Source organism: Chrysoperla carnea, chromosome 2, assembly GCF_905475395.1.
Source record: "Chrysoperla carnea chromosome 2, inChrCarn1.1, whole genome shotgun sequence".
Lineage (NCBI taxonomy): Eukaryota > Metazoa > Arthropoda > Insecta > Neuroptera > Chrysopidae > Chrysoperla > Chrysoperla carnea.
The window spans coordinates 49519257-49534234 of NC_058338.1; the positions used below are offsets into that span (position 1 = coordinate 49519257).

The 14978-nt window shown below is 28.9% G+C and overlaps 1 protein-coding gene across 1 annotated transcript in view; it reads left to right on the forward strand.

Annotated features, from left to right (window-relative positions):
* Window positions 1–8921: 8921 nt before the first annotated feature.
* LOC123292405 overlaps window positions 8922–14978 on the forward strand; it is an 88659-nt gene continuing 82602 nt past the window's right edge. Inside the window, exon 1 of the mRNA XM_044873053.1 lies at window positions 8922–11356. Within this exon, the coding sequence (XP_044728988.1) occupies window positions 8972–11356 (2385 nt within the window). The 5' untranslated portion in view covers window positions 8922–8971. The remainder of the gene's footprint in view (window positions 11357–14978) is intronic.

Below are 14978 nucleotides of genomic sequence, written 5' to 3' on the forward strand. Positions count from 1 at the left end.
TTGGAATGGATTGCTCAGCTACGTACCTTAGTGCTGGGTCAACATTTCTAAATATGTATAAGGTATTAGATAATTATTTAAGTAGTATTTAATGAATAATTAAGTAAAAAAAACGCATAATTGTTCAAGAAAAAAAGTTCATTAAATACTACTTAAATAATTATTTAATACCTTATATTTAGAAATATTGAGCCAGCACTAAGGTGCGTATAGCTGAGCACCCCATCTTCTGCGCTCTCTATTCCAAAAACGGTTCAAAGTACAAAAAAAAGTTTCAAACAAAATTTGTAGAGAATTTTATTCTCTACAACTTTAAAATGAATGTTAATGCCATAGAAGGCAAAGTACTCGACTTTTTTTTTGAAAAATGCTAATTTCTACTTAAGTGCACTGTTTGATTGATGGAATTTTTTGTATGCTTTTTCTTTAAAAAAATCTCGGAGGATTTTTATTAGAGAATAAAACAATTTTAAAGAATGCTGAATTTATTAGACACTAAGAATTTACACATTGAAACATTGATTTTACTTTTGGTTAAAATTTCGTCCAATTATATGATGTAGGAAGACATTGATATCCTCATCAAAAATTGTAATGAACGGAGGTTCTCTTAAAACAATGGTCACGGAACTACAGCCTCTAAAAGGCCAAAAATGAGTAACGTATTATGAAATGAATAGATATAGGATTTTTATTTAATTTTTTGTCAGGTTCTATTCATAATTCAATTTAAAAATATGAAAATTCCTGGTTATTGCGAAAGTATAAATAGATTTTTGGAGGATAGGAAAAAGAATACAATAGCATATCAATATTGATATGTAAGTCTTTTTGCATGTGGCGAATTATATCATAATTTTCAGTTTTCGAGATACTTTCCTACTCACCTATAATTTATTTCCATCACCCCAAACATTAAAACCTTACCATATTCTTAAACTACACTATAAATAAATAAATAATAGCTAATGATTTAGAAGAATCGAAGCCAGTAATTTAAACAGTTCGGCCATTACAACTTTGGATGCTGCTGCCCATACCTTACTTAATTTATAATATCAAGAAATCAAAAGCAAAAATCAATGTTAAATGTAAAGGGTCCTTTCTAGTTGAAATAGTATTATATAGTGGATAAAAATTCCCAATTACCAAAAGACAAGTTTATAATAATATTAACTACAACGCTTTGAATTAAAAAAAAAAAATACTTTGAAAATTTAAAGTATACCTACAAATGTGCTAGTATTAAAAATTGATCACTGTCAGGTCTGTGTATCTAGTTTACAAGGATTTGTTGTTGTTGTTTTTTTTTTTTTTAAAAGTTTCGTTTTTTCGATAGCAGTGCCTGTGCGCGCTGATTAAAGCCACAATGCGCTCAGTTTATTAACTTAAACGGCGCACTTAACTTACTTAAGTTACAAACAAGTAAAATCTTTGTAAAATATACATTTGACACGATTTATTGTCTTTACCTGTTAAATTCGAAGTTCATCAAAAATTTAAGACAAACATATGCAATAGACAAAAATGCAATATCTATAATCAAGGAACAAAAAACAATCGATAATATTTACCTTTTTATTTAAAAAAAAAAGTTTAAATAGTTTAAAAATACATTTTGTACATTATTCTCTAAATACAATAAAATATTATATTTTCTTATTTACGTAAATCATAAAAATTAAATTTTAAATAATATATTTTTGAAAATTTAGGGACAAAAATTATTTTTTATTTATAAAAATTGTAAAATAATTTAATTAATTAATAATCAATTTAATCAAAAATATTTTTTTCTTCAATCATCAGTATTTTGATATAAGAAAATTCTCTTTAGTACGGCACAAACGAAATTTAAACTAACTGAAATTTTATACAAATTATACAAACTCCTGTAGTCTAATGAGTTTTCCAATGTAGAATCATAATATTTATTAAAGGTGTGACCCAAGAAAAATGTCAGTCAACAAAAATCTATCTTTAAATCGTAAAGATTCGAAGCCGAGACAAAATCAAATTATATATATACATTATTTTCACAGAATTAAGACCTTCCAGTTCCTCTGTCGCTATAATATAAGCCTGACGCTATATTTGAAAAAAAATTGTAAAAAAAGTACTTCCTTAATTCTTTTTCACCAATAAAATACCAATTTTTCAATTAAGCCAAAAATGTAACTAATCCCGTAGTGCCGTACTACTTACTCTGTATATATATACGTAAATAAAATATTTTGTACATAATAGATATAAATTAATTAAAAGCTTAATATAACTGTTTCAAAACAATCTAGTCATATAAGAAAATAAAAAAAAATTTATTATAAATTTTATAAACTGTTATTTATGGAAATAGAACGCAAATTCGAGAACTTAAAGCTACCGTTTATCAGTCTGAGTAAAATATTTTAAGAATTTCAAGTCCCAAGTGAAATTAATCTCATTATACAATGTACAGCAGTACCTCAAAGAATTTTTATTTGGTACAGGTGTTCATAAATTTACCTAATTAGTCCACTTCCAGTTGTCTGTCCGTCTGTCCGTCTGTCAACACGATAACTCAAACACGAATAGCGATATCATCTAAAATTTTTGTAGCGTGCTCAGGACGTAAAAAGTGAGTTTGAGTTTGTAATTGAGCAACATTAGTTCTTGTAAATCGTTCTTGAAAATTTCGCTTTTTTTAAATACCTCAAAATAGACGATGAAACTTTGTTCGAAAATTATAGATTCACCACTCGAAAGAATGGGAATCCGTAATGAAACCAAACGATCACTGGGCTGTTCTGTGTCTTTCATTATTAGTGTTTATAAAATCTCTTTACTAACTGGTTGACGATAAACATACATTCTCGAATTTACATACTATTTTCTAGCCTATGTTATCTCTTTTAGTTCTTTATTTTTTTAATTAAAGTATTATTTAGAAAGTTTATTTTTGTTATTCGAAAATGTTTCTGTTATTTTATAGTTAAAAAGAAGTTAAAGTATGCAATTCAATTTATCAATCAACATTAAATTGAAAAACGAAAACTTTAAAAAAAAAAAAACCTATTAAGAGAAAGTTATGTTAAGTTTAGACAATCGATAGCAAATGGTACACCTACTCGTAGTGCTAGAAATCGACAGCAATTGAATTAAATTTCAAAAACGAATGTTTAATAAATATTCTTATCAGGATATATTTGATAGGTACTGCTTAATGACTGGAGTAAATTAAGTCATATTTTTCATTTTCCGCAACATTCATTCAATTTTCGTATAAAATAAAGTCATTTATTAAATAATACGAAACAAAACAAAAATCAAGAATTTGCAACTTTTGGAAGTTAAGAAAAAGAGAAGATAATACGTTTAGATATCAAGGTTACGATTAATACCCTAATAATTAATCAGTACCTACATTTCAAATAGTAAAAATCTTGAAGGGCCTACGCCATTTCGATTGACACACTATTTTTGTTACTAGCTGTCAATCTATAAAATTTATCTTATTAGAAAAAGAAAAGTAAAAAAAAGATAAGTCATATGAGAGCACTGAGTTTGGAATTTTTTACAAAATGTAAAAATAAAGCTATTGTTGTTTTCAATAGATTATTGTGGGTAATAAAATTATATTATAGAGTTTTATAGTCCCCTTTAACAAGAGTAAAAATGAAAATATTTCATGTATTTATCTAATACCCCATACCTATCCTTCACTATACATCACAAATTAACGACAAATATGGTCCAAATATTAGAGCTCAAAAATAATGAATTTAAATATATAAGACATATATACAGGGTGTTCTGTTATTGACTGCAAAACGTTAGCCTATAGAAAAAGCTCATAAAGACGAAGGAAAAACTTATTTACCAATTTTCGATCTGTAAAAGTTGAATTTTACAGAAGTAAAATAAAAACAGCAATCAACCACCTAAGCCAATTTTTAGTTTTTTACATGTAGAATAAAAATCTTTATACACGCTAAAAAAAGGGTAATTTCGGAAAAATCAACGATTTCCACATTTTTCCCGAGTTTATCACAATTTACTCAAAAACTATGCATTTTAGAGAAGAAATAGATCAGCTCAAATCTTTCAAGGAAAAATTTGCATTCATATATAATTTTTTCCGTTTTTACTGGATTTTTTAATTTTTCTCAAAAAATATGCATTTTAAAGAAAAAATACGAAAATTAAAAGTTATTGAGCGTAAGATTTTCTACGAATCTGTATATTTCAATTGTTTCATATCTTTTGTATTTTTGGATATATCTGTACCTATTTTTATTTTAAATTTTTCACGTTTTCCGTAGTTTTTTGGATCTTTTAAAAACAATTCGTTTTAGGTAAAAACAAGCTCATATACAAAGTAAAATGTTTAATTTCCAATCGATCTGTATGTATTGTTTTTTCCGGTCAGTAATTTTTGCAATTAGAAGCGCGTAAAACTAGCATAAGTATACCATGTTTGTTACTTTTACGGCATTTTTGTCTTTTAAATATTATACCCAATTGATAGGACTGCCACCTCAAAGTTCAAAATCCGGAGATAAACCATAAAGTCGCGAGATAGTGAAATTAATCTAATTATAATACCAAATTATAATACTATATATATATGATATTTTGTATGTTTTGTGAAATAAAAGCTACTCAGAATTGTCGAATTTACCTAAATATGAAACAAAATAATCAAAATGTACCTATACTTTTTAGTGAATTCTGGAGAATTTAAGAATTTTTTCTTGGGAGAGACTAAACGATTTCAGCAGTCTCCCGATCAAATGTGGAGAGGTGGCAACCCTTGCAATTGACAAAAATATCTAAGAAGTAAATAAAAAGAATTTTCGTTGTAAAAAACATCTCCAATTTCTCCAATAAGTATAGATATATTAGGTACTAATTAATGGTATGCAAAAACCTTCATTTTGAGAGCAAGCTACATTTTTTTCCTTTCTTAAATAAAAATATTTTTTTTTTATAGAAATAATTAACTTAAAATTATTTTTAAAATACAAATAAGTTTAAAAATACTAAAAAATGACAAAAATGCACGTTTATCAACACAAAAAACTGATTTTTAAAGTATGTTTTACTATTTTCTAAAGTACTTTGCAAATGTCTTGACGATCATGGCTAATTATCGCAATACCACCATGAAATTATGTTTAAACACTTTCAAATTTTAAAGAAAAAGACTCTAAAAATTTACTCTTATTAAACGGACTTAAAAACGAATATTTAATCCATTATAATTTCTATTTCTGTCCCAAATGTTATGATTTTCTATTATTTTCAATAAATGTTATACCAAACCATAAATGAATATGTATAAATAAAAATGTTTTTCCATAAGAAAATAAGATATTATAAAATTTATAATTTGTATTTATTTAAAAATAAAAACTTATCTAAAATTTATTATAAATATATTACATTAAAAATATATTTATCATATATAAATACTGCATGGGGAAATAAACGCTCCTGAATTGAACAAAAATAAAACAACCCACTTTGTCCTCTTACTAAACTTAATATTAAATATTATATTATAATTAAATTATTGTATAATATCATCTTCGATTTTCGCTTTTCAAAAAGTTCATAAACAAGATGAAAAGCTGTGGAAACGTATAGTGTTGATGGTGAGTCGAATCAAATAAAAATGTTGCTTTCCGCAAAGAGAGCGGAAAGATAAATATTTTGTAACTTTTCTGCCCAGAAATACTATAATTAAAGATTCACAAAAATGATTCAAAGCACCCACTTGCTTTAAAAAAGTAAAACTTGAATTCAAAATTTCAGTTATCGAATGGAAATTATAATCAATGAAGCTACCTATAAATTTTCAACTCACCATATTTTATTGTTTTTGAGAAAAAGGGAACTAAATATTTGCCCAAATTTGGACTTTCATGGGAAAACAAAGTTATTTAAGATTACATTTTTCAAGCAAAAATTGTTTACTTTTTTATATGAAACAATTTTTACAATTTAACTTTTGTTCTTCCTTTTACGGTTTACAAGACCCAATGGACCCATGTTGCCCACTACAAACACAAATAATAATTATGTTTGTTGCCCATTTACGAACTCAGACTCACTTTATTAATCCTGAGCACGATATAAAACCAAATTTCAGCTCGATATGTCTTTTCGTTTCTTGAGATATTGTGTTGGCGGTCCGGCAAACGGGAATGGCCTAATTAGGTTAATTTTATGAATAAGTATATCAAAATTTTGTTTGTAGCATCAATATTTCTAAGCGTTACAAACTTGGGATTAAACTAAATATACTTTAGAGTATAAAAACTAAATAAAATAAATTAACAACAAGTTTTTAGGAAAAGGGTGCCCATAAGATGAAAGGACAAGAAAAAGGAATAGAAGAAAAATAAATTTTTAGGTAATGGTCCCTACACGAAAACACAAAAAAAAGTCCATGGTTTACACCACTATAAATCCGGATTCCATTGTCTGTGCCCCCCCCCAAATTTAACTCAAGATGCACGCCTGGTTTCAGGTAGATTATTGATAAACTAGGTCTAATTTTAAAGTTAAAATAAATTTTCGCGTTTTATCTACTATATTTTTACTTGAATGTGCCTACAATCGATACCTACTTTTCCCATTCTCCATAAAGCTACTTGCCACCCTCTATGCCATCGGCGTTCGCCGCCCTTGGTTGTTAGCTATATTTCAACAATGTTATTATTAATTTGTTAGGTATTATTGACAATTTTATTGTTGAAATTGGATAATTCAAATGGTGAACCCAATATGGCTGGCTATTAAAAAGTGCTGTCTATATATTATATGGCAACTCTTAAACACGTAAAATTTCTTTACAAATCCGAAATCTCTTAAATTACTTTCGTATTTTGCAAATTGTCGAAAATATTTGCAATCAAATGGAAACTTTTTTATTTGATTCTACCTACTCATCAAATAGTATATGCTTCCACAACTTTCAGTTTGTACATTTTGAGAAGATTGTGAAATAAACTGTTTCAAATGACTGTATTATATTTACCAAATTTAATTATTAAATATTAAATAATTTCAAATATTTAATAAAATTATTTATTGAAAATATAGATCTATTTATTATAAAATATCCATTAACTTAATAAAAAAAATATAAAGAAAAATTTGTAAAAATGTGATAATTAAAAAGGTAATATTTAAATTATTATATTATGTAAAATTTAAAAATAATCATATTTGAAAAGTAAATTACTTGTTTTTTTTTTATGTGTTCTTATATTTCAGTTCAATAAAAGAATGTATAAATACCCACAACATCTTTGGAATATCACAGCGAAACGTTTCAAGCTTAAATTTTCATCTTCCCACTCGATTTACCAACAACAACAAAAATTTACTGTTACATTATGATAATGAAATCTTTCGTGCTGCAATTTTTGTATCTGATACGAATACAAACGTAGTATCAGCAAAATTACATATTGGAATCTATAGGTATAATAAAATTCAACAGTTGCTGCCAGTCGCATACAGGCTGTCCAAACAAGATGAGGTTTCTTCTAAAAAAATTTTATTATCTGCAGTTTCCCAGCTACAATGTCTACACATGTTACTAAAGCGGGGACATTTATAACATTGCATTAGATCACGAACATAGGGTGTAACATGAGTTACAAGTCCAAATATAATAACTTTGTCAGGCAAATCTTGACTATCGAAAAAGAGCCAAAATGTAGACTTTATCCTTGTAGTTTTTATTTCTTCTCTTCAACCTTTTAATTAACCTCACATAATTTATATTTGACTCCTTTCCAAGGATAAATTTTTCTGGCAGACCAGTTGATACACTCTCAATTAAACCTTTTCACATTTTATAATATATGAGAAGAAAAATTTCTAAGTCACGAGCCATAAGAGAGTCTGCATCTTCTAGAAATTTGTTAGTTTGGTTTATATCTTTGAATATTATTTCGAAACACTGTAAGGTTTACCTTATTATTACGTAAAAAAGGGCTAGGTATTACGTGTAGAGGCATATTTATTTGGAGTAGCCTGCCACCTGTCAGTAATTAATATAGTAATTTTGTTCGCATGTTCGTTCGGATTCTCTTCTGTAATTTTAGACGCTCTCCTATTTTTACATACAACTCGATTGTTTTCTCGAGAGCTAAGATAAGTACCAGTAGAAAATGTACCCATGCTTGCATCTTCCGCGATGCCAAGTTTTTTTCTTTTTTACTACCTTTAATATAAGCCAACAATTGGTCGGAGTGCAATTTTCAAAAAAACACCAAAAGTGTCGTTGTAGAAGGGCCAAACAGTTGGGGAAAGTGGAGGGTAGATCAAGTCATTACATTATTTGAACCAAGCACTTACGATGTCTCAAACTCAATATTATACTACTAGTACTGCTGTGAACTCAGTAGGTACACCAAGCCATCTATCGTTTCTGAACTGTAGCTACCTTATACATCATACATCATACATAGTGAGTGTTGCCATCTCTTGTATATACTTCTGTAGCTACTTCTAACTATAATTGCAGATATCTGCATGTTGTTTTAACAAATTTCATATAGCACATTTTAGCATAATAAATTTGATAACGCTAATAACTGGTAAGTGTCAACACTTCGATTCGATAACCGTTATTACATCTGTAACGAATATTATCGTATAGACCTGCGCAACATTATTATAACATACATGCCATCAATTTAATCAATTATTAAAAAACAATCAACATGTAAGGGTGGAACCGGTACAATGAACATTTTTTGACCTATCTTAAGTAGTGTTAATTTCATGTAGATGGCTGGACACTTAAGTATAATTTAAACGGAATTATTATTAAATATTTGTTTATACCTTGTATCAGTTAATAAAATATTGATAAAGAGTGTGAATTAAAAACACGATCAGTGTTTTTTTACAAACCATATTGTGCGGGTGTGTGTGTGTTTTTATTCTGTGTACAATCAAATGAATTAAAATGGATATACCCCAATGGAAAAAGGAATTAATAAATCGAAAACGTTATCAAAACAAGTGTTTGTCTGCAGGCAGACAAGGACAAGTACACCAACTGTCATTCCCCTCTTTATTAAAATCATCAAATCAAACAACAGCTGCAACACAAAATGTTGAGGTACACTGTAGTACGACAAACGTTGATGATTTTGATGGTAATAATGATGATACAATCACTTCTAACTGTAATGCATTAACCAGTTCTGAAGCCGACTTAGTTCGAGTCGGTTGTTCACATTTACCGTCAACAACAACATACAAAACACAAAATTTATTTAACAAAAAATGTGATAAAAAACAATCTAACAAAATGGTTCAAAATAATAGTGCTATGTTACAACAAAATGGTGATTTTTTTATAAATAATAATAATAATAATATTAATAATCATACAAGCGATGAAAATAGTGATGATACCGATTCAAGTGAAGAATTACAATACGGTCCGGGTATCGTGAATAAATTAAAATGTCGATATTTAAGTTTAACATTACGTGAAACAAAAATTAAATCTCGTCCTTCAGTTCTACGACGAGCTGCATCTTTAGAACATATTTTAGATGAGAAACCATCATGCGATGGAGATCTTGAAGATGGTGGTGCTATTATTACACAAACAAATCGATTATTTATATCACATGGCGAGAATACACATGGCGTTAATACAGGAGGTACAAAACATAATATTAGTTCACGCAGTCGATCAAATCGGTATAATTCTACGCGTAATGGTGATTCTATGAAACGTGCTCGGTCTGTTGAAACATTATTACGTTATAGTTCATCATCAACTTTAATCGAAAATGGTAATGTTAATTTAAGTAAAGAAAGTGTTAACGAAGATATTGTGATTATCGATAAAGATGGTAACGAACAAAAACCAGAAGTTACAAAATCTATACCCACTCCAGGACAACGAATAAATCGTCCAAAACGTATAGCTCCTTTAATGGATGAAACTGAGCGTCCTCCAATTAATGTAGTTAAATCAAAATTAAAAATATTTGAATCAACCGCAAATCGGAAGTTACGTTCAGTTAAACCAGTTGGAGAAGTTGCAGTGAAAATTGATAAATTCAAAACAATTATTGAGAAAGATCGAAAGAAACCAGTGATAAGACCAAAACCACCCCAATTAGAATCAAAATCTGCAAAAGCCAAACAACAAGTTAATAATAACACTACACCCAAACAAATTGAATTAGTTAAATGTACAGTGGAAACACCAAAACCAGAAGTGGAACTACCAAAAACTCAAAGACCGGATATATCAAAGATAACGGAATTATTTGAAAAATCTAGTTTGGATGGTAGTGAAATATCACGATCATCACCGGCACCACCTAGTCTACATAATGATATTATTACCTCTGTTGATGTAAATCATCATCAAACGTCATCCAAAGAACCAGAACCAGAAATTTTGCCAATCAGTCTCCAACCAACAAGCACAATTAATGATGAAATAAACAGTGCCAAAGAATTAGTATCAGAAACATCACCACTTATGTTGCCACCGAATGGATTTATCGATGAACAATCTTTGGAAAATAATATATCAATACCTGACGTGAAAAAACTCAGTCCCACTTCTGAAGACGAGAATGATATGGCAAAAATAGTTCCAAAAAATGCAATTGAAAATATTAGTAATGCGAGCACAACAACTTTATACAAATTTGATAATAGTCCCAAATCAAAATCACATTTACCCGGATACAATAATGGTGTAACTAAACCCGTGGAACAACCGATTCCTTCACCGGTCAAACGAGAACCGCCACCTTTACCAAAAGTTCCACCACGAACCATACATTCAGTTACGAAAAAATCATTAAAAAATGTGGAACCAAAAATTGCAGATGATCGAAAACCAGTGGAACCGTTAAATGTAATCATAAAAGATTCGGAAAAGGAGCAAAATGGGCTTGTTCAAATCAATTCAGCCTTAATTATATCAAATAACAGTACAACATGCCAATCTGCTCCTGTTTTAGAAACAACACTTCCTCCAACGGGATTAACAAATCGGGAAATCGAGAAAAATTTAATAAATCGTGTAAAAACAGAACAATGTAATAATAAATTAGCAACAGTGGACAATAGTTGTTCGTCAGTGAAAAGTGATGAAAAAAATTGTGAACAGACAACAGGTGGTAGTTTGCTGAAGGTCACACCACCTAAAGTTACAAATAATAGTGGTAATAGTAGTAGTTTGTGGAATCAAAAACCTTGGCATCAACAGCATAGTAATACTATGGTTTTTAACTTTTCTAATCGTACAGAAGTGCCGGATTATATTGAGAATGATGGCATTATTCGGCGACCAAAACGTGAAAAACCTAAAGTAAGTGTTTTTGAAAAAATTTGCTTAGAAATAGCTTTTAATTTTAATATTATTTTGTTAATTAATTGATACGCAAATATTTTATTGCTTAATAGCCCAAAAAAAATAATTTGCTTCCTAATTTTTGTAAGTTCAAAAAAATTAGAACTAGGCAGAATTTTTGCGGAGATCTTTTTTCTCTGATACTGTGAACGGCCTGTAAATAATCCTTTTCTTGATCCCTTAGCCGAAACTACGGTCTTCCCGACTTCGTATGATCTTTATACCACATAAGTCAGGAAATCCAACTTTGTAGCCTAGGGTCGTATACTATTTCCAGATACTTTACATCGGCGAAATTGTACGGGACACGTTAGTACGTATCCTCGATGGAATTTAAACAAGAAGGGAAAAGATGAATTTTTTCACGAGTGATAGAGGGACTAGATCTTTTTTGATGAGTGAGTGAATTCCTAAACCCTTTTTTATATCTAAATATTTTGGAAAATGGAAGGATTTTTTTGACAGTGCTTTAAAAATTTCATTTTAAAATTGATAATAAGTTTTTAGTTATTTTTTAAAGTGAAGTGGTTCGCAATTCGGGCATCTATCACAACTGACAAACTTTTATCCGATGAAAAATTTCACCTACGATCAATAAGGACACTCTTAGTCAAAATAAACGTAAAATTTGAACCATTCTAAGTGATATTACTATAACAGTACATGTAATTCACATATAATCATAAAACTATAACAGTTAGAATGGTAAAACACTTGCACTTTTTGTGGTGACACAGAGTGTACATGGATGTACCCATCTTTGGGTTTACGGTGAGGAGTTTAGTCCCAAGTTTGTAACTTTTAAAAATATTGATGCTACCTATAAAAAATTTGGTATAGGTGTTCATAAAATCATCTATTTCCGGTTGTCTGTCCGTAAGCACGATAACTAAAAAAACGAAAAAAGATATCAAGCTAAAATATTTATAGCTTGCTTAGGACGTTAAAAGTGAGATCAAGTTCGTAAATGAGCAATATAGGTCAATTGGGACTTGATCCTGTAAATCGTTAGAGATATAAAACAAAAGTTTCAATGTGAAAAATGTTCCTTATAAAAAAATAAACAACTTTCGTTTGAAATATTTTTTTGTAAACATCACTGTTTACCCACGAGGGTACAAATTAGACTCAAATTTTATAATATGTATTATAAGGGAATATCAGTTACAAATATGTGGCTATCTAAGAGTGGATATCTTTTTTGACTTACGTGACGTCAAAAAACAAACGATTGCGTCATCAACACTGTCTGGTATTACAGTTATTAATGCGTGGTACTTCAACAATTAACTCAGTCAATTGTTTGTTTTCACTTGTTGAAAATAAGGTACAAATAATTTCAACATCATTTCTAAACATTTGTGCAAAAAACGTTTGAAATAAAACATTGCGTTTGAATTGTTAAGATCAAAATTAAGGCCATCTTTATATTCCTCGTTGAAAATTACTTAAATATGGCTTAGCTATCCGAATATCCATCTGTTTCGTTACTTTATAAATAGAAATTTGCAGTCGATTTCTGCCGTAACTACTCACCTAGCAAAAACAGCTTTGCATAGAATATGTTTTTTTCCATGTATATATGAAATATATCAAGGTATACTAAGTTTAAGTTTGTAACGCTTAAGAATATTGATGCTACGAACAAAATTTTGGTATAGGTGTTCATAAAAATACTTAGTTAGCTCATTTCCGGTTTTCCGCCTGTCTATAAACACGATAACTCAAAAACGAAAAGAGATATCAATCAATCTGAAATTCTTATAGCGTGTTTAAGCCTTTAAAAGTAAGGTCGAGTTCGTAAATGAGCAACATAGATCAATTCGGTCTTGAGTCCTTAAGACCCAAGTGATAAACCGTTAGAGATAGAGCCTTTTTGACGTTAAATAACCCATAGAATCAAGAGTAACTTTTACTTGATTCAAAAAAATGTTATTTAACTGTTTCTTTAGAGGGGGAGGGGTATACAAAAATTGGACCAATAGGGTTTCTGGCAAGATTCACATGATAATCTATAAGCTTTTCTGATCAAGAATCAATTGAAAAAATGCGGTATTCATATTTTGCACATTCAACCCCACCCAGAGCCTTTTCTAAATTACTTAATATTGAAAATAGCTTAGTATAATCTCTCACCATCTGTGTGAAAGTCAATTAAAACTTCAATGAACCTTTTTATATGAATTGTATGTATGTATGTATGTATACGTATGTAATATGAACGTATGTATGTTTATATTTATTATTATGAATGAAACAGTAAACAGTTAGTGAATTTATTATTATTAAAGCGTTGTATTTATATTAATAATAGCAACGCGTTACACTCAAATTAAAATACAAAGGAATTTCAATGTAAGGTCTTTAAACTTCTGTCTGTATATTTGTATTATTTCAAAGGTTTGAGAATCATTTAAAAATAGCCATCGAATGTAAATTCTAATAAAATGTAATGCATTATCATATATTTTCAAAATTGCAATCTTGCATTGATTTTTCGTACAAGCTATAATCCAATTAATCCCAACATAAGCAAAGATTCACAACAGTTTATTCAAGGCTTTTGTATTTAGTATTATTATTCATATCTATATTCAAAGTGGTTTAGAGCTAAAATGGTTAAAAATGCAAAAAATTAAAGTTTATTGAAATTTTACTGAAAAAATTTATTTTTTTTAAGATTTTGTTATTTAAGAATTGAAGATTTTGTTCATATTATTAAATTAAATTCAGTATAGTTCAGAGATGTAGTGACAAAAAAATGCCACTAAAACCCCACCAACTCAAGGATTTACACTATTCAACTGTATTCAAAACAGCTAAAAAAACGAAAACCCTAACCAAAATGTTACGAGATAAAATTAATTTAAGAACAATGCGACGTTTCACATTTTAATCAAGGCTTTCGAATCGTACTATTCATTTATATTCAAAATAGTTCAGAATCGAAAACCCTGTCCAAAATGCTGCTTGATAAAATAAATATAAGATAAAACTGATGTTTCAACATTTTAATCAAGGCTTTCGAACCGTACTATTCATTTATTTTCAAAATAGTTCAGAATCGAAAACCCTAGCCAAAATGTTACGAGATAGGTAATATAAATATAAGAACAAAGTGACGTTTCAACATTTTAATCAAGGCTTTCAAACCGTACTATTCATTTATATTCCAAATAGTTCAGAATCGAAAACCCTAGCCAAAATGTTACCAGATAATATAAATATTAGAACAAAGTGACATTTCAACATTTTAATCAAGGCTTTCGAACCGTACTATTCATTTGTATTCCAAATAGTTCAGAACCGAAAACCCTAACCAAAATGTTACGAGATAATATAAATATAAGAACAAACTGACGTTTCAACATTTTAACCGAGGCTTTCGATTTATAATCAAAACAGTTCAGAATCGAAAACCCTAGCCAAAATGTTACGAGATAATATAAGAACAAACTGACGTTTCAATATTTTAATCTAGACTTTCGAACCGTACTATTCATTTATATTCCAAATAGTTCAGAATCGAAAACCCTAGCCAAAATGTTACCAGATAATATAAATTAACAACTAACTGACC